Source organism: Rhododendron vialii, chromosome 1a (genome assembly GCF_030253575.1).
Source record: "Rhododendron vialii isolate Sample 1 chromosome 1a, ASM3025357v1".
Lineage (NCBI taxonomy): Eukaryota > Viridiplantae > Streptophyta > Magnoliopsida > Ericales > Ericaceae > Rhododendron > Rhododendron vialii.
In genome coordinates, this window is record NC_080557.1 from 45,896,254 (window position 1) to 45,902,320 (window position 6,067).

Below are 6,067 nucleotides of genomic sequence, written 5' to 3' on the forward strand. Positions count from 1 at the left end.
CCCATGCTAGGGTGCAAAATTGGAAGAGAAAATGTTCACTTTTGCTTCCAACAGGTAGAAGAAGAAGCATAAAATTTGGCTGGTGAACTAGGGTCTCAGGGCATTCCCATCACATGGCTGGTGGGATCATTCCTGCATGGTATCTTCTTCGTTCTTTGTATCGAGAAATCACTCAGTTGAAAGTTTAATTCAATTCCATCGTTATCTTGAAAAGTTGTAATGGTATCAGAGCCCTGGCTAGAAGGCTTACCGATGAACCTTTTAGTCGAGTGTTTGTACAGTGTTGGAATCCACCTCGATCAAAGCGTGCCTTCTTGTTTGCTCTTTCACCTCAAGGAGATTGAGTTCAAATTCTTTGAAAGGCATAAAGGTGAGCAGAAACTGTTGAATTATATTTTCCAGATAATGCAAAAGTTTTGGAGAAGGTGAACAAGAATTATTCCAATCGACACAGAAGCTGTATACTATTCATTTTATTCTTGACTTGAAAGAAAATTAAAGATTCGCAAACAGCATTATTTTTCTTAAATTGAGGGGGTGTTATATACTAAACGGTTGGTAATGCAGCGTATTTCTTGCATCGCGTCCAGAAAATGAGGTTGATGGGACACCGGTTGATATAATTTCGGAATGCCATTTGTCTTGAGATAAACGGTTTAAATGGTTCCATTTTGAATCCAGTTGATAAATAAAATTTAAAGCAAAACACTGCTCGGCGATTGGACCAACACTTGCCAGGAGATGCAAGGGTAAGACTCTTAGATTCGGATGTTAATACCAATGTTCAAGCAGTGTTTTTAGGCACGGGCATGCACTAAGTACTTATTTTTTGAATTAAAAGTGATGTATTGTGAGAAAATGACTTGTCTCCGAAAGTAGGAAATAAGTACTTAAAAAATAAACACCTTAGCGGAACGGGACTTAAGAAAGAATAGTTTTTGATAATTTACCCTCCAAAGAAAGAAGTGTACATGCTTGAAAGGTGAAGAAAATCTTATGCTGTGAGCCCAGTATATTTATTCATATCATGTGTTGGTTTAACTCACTACTATCCTTTCCCTGTTTTCTCTGCTCAATGAGGATTAATAGTTGGGAACATTACATTTTCTGCAAATCATTATCCAGAGTGAAATTTGACTGGAAAAAAAAAAAAAAGCATCCCAGATTCATAATAATACTTCAACCTCCTTTGCTAACACAATCGAACGCGTCTGTCACATAAAATATTAAAGGCAACGTTAATCACTCACAAATCTATTTTTCTCACACCTTGAAACAATGAAACCACTGGTTTAATTACTTCACAACTAGAAAAAGAAGGTAACCCAAAAAAAAAAAAAAGGGAAAAAAACTTGCTAGAGAAGACAGAGAAAACATTCTTCCCTGAAGAAATCTCAGCTTCTCTTTTGGATTTCAAAGGAATATTTGAGCTCCATATGGCATCTTTGGTCATCATCTTCAAACTGTATAAACAGTCAATGTAAGAGGAATTACGAAATCGTAAACCTATTTGTCAGACAGAAAAGAGAGGAAAAAATGGTAACAAAAGAAACTTCATCTATTCGATCACATTACAGGTATAGCATAGACTTCCATTAGAATCAACTGCAATGTCACTAACTGTACGTTACAGGCAGAACAGCGTCACATGGGCTCTTCAAAATAAAGCAAGTACTTGTATTGACAATTCACACCTGGACAAAGTGTGGTTTGTGTCCAATATTAAGGTGCCATTTTTTCATACTCTTCGATTAGAGGTTTGACAGGTCCAACCCCTAGACGGTTAGACCTGCACCTGAATTTATCATGCAACATAGAGCAAAACCAGCTTGGATTTGATGTACTTGTGTGCTACAAACGGAACCAACTTGGTAAAGTTTTCAGCAGTCCGGGCCGTGTCTTAGTCCAAGTGTGGCTGATCATTCACAAAGACCAGCTGAGCATAGTCGGCGTACTTGTGCTAGGGTAAAATGGATTTCAGGTTCCAGTTAATGTGCAAGTCTAAATGTGCTACAGCTTACAGGTAGGTTATATATCTCCAGGTTAATTCAGCCACTAGTTCTCCAATAAAAGTGAAAATTATAAAACAGATTTTCTTTTTAGCAGTTATTCATTCAAGAAGGAGAATGCTCCTCCAACCTTAAGAGAACAAAGCTATGCATATTCTTTAAGGTGTAAAAATGAGGGCTAAGAAGAAAACATGACCTTCGGATTTTACCCGCTTAGATCACAGATTTTTGGTTACATATGCTTGAGCATGCTTGAGGGCGTAAGTGCACATACGTGTTGTTGCAAGGAGAGGGAGGAGGAAGAGGCGAAATTGCACACACCTTAAGCTTAGCCGAGTACATTCCCCTTGCAAGCACGCCAGATGGAGCGGTCTCCTCGTCTAAGGTATGCACGTATGGTTCACGTCGAGGAGCAAATGCACCCAACATTCCTTTGCTTTGATCAACTGCAACCCAAATGGCAAATAAACGGACAAAATAAGTAAAATACAACTTTAAGTTGGTTGAAATAAACACTGTCAAAGATTAAGAAACCAAGTGTTCTGTGTTTTCTTTCCTAAGCACAGTTGAACGACTCGAACCTTTGAAATACCACTGCCGTAAAGATGAAAACCAACAAAAACCCAAGATTACAGCGATACCAAAGAATCATAGCTCCTGTTAAAGCGGTTTTGCGGAGGAATCCCTACATTATTGCTGTGATAACAATTCTGCTAACCGTTTTTAATTTAACAGCAATTGCGGAAACCATGTTGCCCAGAACTCTTGATTTATAAACCTCAGTTAAAACATTTATCTGTTTTATTTGTGTGCAAAAGGAACAACAAAGGAAACAGTATAGACCATACACAACACCCACATGTCATTGTGTTTAGTGAATAAGTATAGACCATTGTGCATTCTATAGGAATTCCAATGGCGCATTTGCAACAGTTTTGGTGTCCTCCAACTGTTTCCCAATCACTTTTACGGTTGAATGAAACTGCTTTCATTTGTAAGTATTTACCCATTTTTTTATTAGTCGAACACCTGTGTTGTAAAAAAAAAATTACTTTTTGATTAGTCACGGTTTGAATTAAGCTGCAATGAGTTCATCACAATCTTACCAGTGATTCTGCTCATATAAAATTTAACTCATCATTTGTGAGAGAGAAAATAGAGAAAGTTCTCAATCACCTTGGAGTCCTCCCTTCCACACTGCGTTTGTGTAGGTCAAGCCAGAGACAATGTTGTGCAAGACAGTGAATGCCAGTTTAAGTCGATACTCGGAACCCTCCTTTAGGGTAAAGAGGGCACAGCTGCTTTTACTCTCATCAACAGGTATAGGAGTACTAATTTCCCCAATATCATCAGATATGATTCCTATGGAGTGGAATATAACTTCAGGTTCCGTTTTTCCTAACAAAACAAAGAAAAAAAGTTCACGAAACAAAACACATTGAAGCCCTTGAACATTTTTATAAGGCATCATAAAACCTAAGACAACCATCTAAATCGCTTTCCACGCAACCGAGCAGCTGCTCTTTCCACCGCCTTAAGCTCTCATCCTCCTGAAAAAGCAAAGTTAAATCTTAGTACTGATCTCTGGCCATACCAAAGGATACACCAATGAGATCCGATTGATGAACCTAGCAATCATCTATTGGAGCACTTCTATGCCCAACAGAAATGCAAATATTTTTTGTTTTAGGTAACCCAGCATGTGAATAATCTTCATCAGCAATGGAAACGGTGGAGGTATAAGCTTTAAGAAGTTCTACAAATGATGTGAAAGGAAATGTTTAAAGCTGAGTGGAAAACGCAATCTGTTAGGTTCGTTTCCATGGAGAATAATCCGAAGAAGGCAATAGGCGGCTCATGGGATTCAAATGGGAGCGAGGGGGCGTTAGCACGCCTCGAACCCATGACCACATGAGAGCCAAACCCAATGGGAGTAACCCATTGCCGTCTTGGCTACCAACCCGGGTGGTGGTTATAAGGTGACGTGTAAAACTAGAATGTATTCATATTATTGTTAAACTAAAATCCTAAGGATGAATTTTTCCTTACATGGTCATTTCAAGGTTTTCTTACATAGTCATTTCAACTCCATCGTGATAAAGCTCCCACAGCCAATGTCCAAATTCATATGCAATTATTAAATCTGAGATTGGACTATTCTCATCGAACAACGTGTGCCAAATTCTTTATTTCAATCCACATGTGTCCACACCGGGGCCGAGACAAGGGATGCCGGGGTGATCGCCCCTGCACAACTCCAAATATTCATATTTATTATACTATTTTTTTAGGTTAATTCGAAAACTTTTGTGAGATTGGCGCCTACAAGTCCCTTGAGTGCCTTGAGTGAAAGAAGTTATTAAAATTAATTCTAAGTTACCAATTATGTTTCGATCTCGTATAAAATTAAGCAATGATTACGTGTATACACACAATCTCGTCTCTTCCTCGACCTAGCAGGTTGCAAATGCAGTATATACTTACGGAATACAAACAATTAAAGATTTGGCATTGGTAAAATTCAACAATGAAAATGATACTGAATGAGAGAGTAAACAAACCTTGTCTTTCTCAATCTGGTCTCTGAGAGGCACCAGAGGGCTGGGTACAAATTTCCCAATAGCCTCACCATCTTGTAGAGTACTAGTATCATTTTCTTCATCAACAGAAGGATCATCATCCACAATACAGATCTCCACTGGTTTCTCAGTCACTTGTTGATTTTCATCACCACCGACAGCACTAGCTGAAGCACACCCACAAGTCTGTCCTGCCCCTGCTCTCTCTCTACCCTCCATCTCTCTCTCTCTATCTCTAAACACCACAAATTGTGTTGTCGAAAATCCTCCCAACAGATTTGGAACGGAGACAAAGATCACCTAAAACTAAAAAGGAAAAGTTCTCTCTCTTCTCTCTCTCTCTCTCTGATTTGGTTGCTGGATTTGTTTGTTGGCTTGTCTTCTGTTTGCACATTTTCGGCAGTGTCGGATTTGTCGGCGTGTGGATAAATACAGTGGATCAGTCACACATACTTTGCAAGTTTGAATTTAAACGTTATTTCCATGTCAAAAAAATTTAACCGTTATTTTGCCCTTGAATTTAAAGTCTATTCGTTGTTTATTGGCCTTTCCTTGGCGGGTACTGTATTAATTATGAAAATACGTTTTTAACCGTCATTTTTTCAAAAAAAATTGAACACCATGGTCCAATAATTTGATGAGAATCGTTTATTTTATTTAAAATTGCTGTTTTTTTTTCCTTTTCTAAACGGCATTAAAATTATTGCTTTAATCGTTTGTAAATGGAATGACTACTACTTCCATCTTACTATAATTCTTATTTATTGTAAACATTTTATAAGAGCATATATATAATAAACTTCAAGTCACATCAAAATGTAGTACTTTATTTTCAAAATTGACCCTATTGATCTTAACTTTTTAAAGTGGTGTTATTCTCCTCTGTAAAGCTAATACTGTAAATAGGAAATTTAAAAAGGTGTTTGTCTTGACTTTTTAAAGTGAACGTGTATTTATCGGAAGCGGGGGGGCTGCTGTGCCCGATTCTGGGCCCACTCTGGTCTCGTTTCGATGATCGGAATCGTTCACTTTGTAGAGCTCGTCAAGTAGAACAACCATGCAAAAAATCAGCTTAATTGGATATCGTTAAGTGCCTGATCAGAGCCCATATAATTCTCGGTCCATGGGTTACAGTGGATTTGATCCAGTGTTTCGGATCCATTCTTTTCAAGATAAAAAAGTTCCAATCAGGCACTTAACAATATCCAATTAAGCTAGTTTTTTGCATGATTGTTCAACTCGACGAGTTCTACAAAATGAACGATTCCGATCATCGGAGCGAAACTGGAGTGGACCCAAAAATTGGGCCCAGCAGCACGCTGCTGTCCCCAAGGAGACAGCAGCCCCCCCTCCTCCCTCTAGGTTCTAAAACAGAAGGATGGCTAAAAAAATGAGACAGGTGGAGGCCAAACATAAAAAAAAAAATCTAAGATAAATATGCTTCCTATATATCAATTTCAATTAACTTCACTTTTTTGT

The 6,067-nt window shown here is 38.2% G+C and overlaps 1 protein-coding gene across 1 annotated transcript; it reads right to left on the reverse strand.

Annotated features, from left to right (window-relative positions):
* Positions 1-1,165: 1,165 nt before the first annotated feature.
* LOC131321046 (rho GDP-dissociation inhibitor 1-like) lies at positions 1,166-5,020 on the reverse strand. Its single transcript, XM_058352071.1, has 5 exons — positions 4,571-5,020; positions 3,496-3,559; positions 3,186-3,407; positions 2,331-2,455; positions 1,166-1,463 (listed from the first exon to the last, which is right to left on the reverse strand). Exons 1-5 carry the CDS (start codon positions 4,805-4,807, stop codon positions 1,395-1,397), a joined length of 717 nt encoding a protein of 238 aa, XP_058208054.1. The 5' UTR covers positions 4,808-5,020; the 3' UTR covers positions 1,166-1,394.
* Between the last annotated feature and the right edge of the window lie 1,047 nt (positions 5,021-6,067).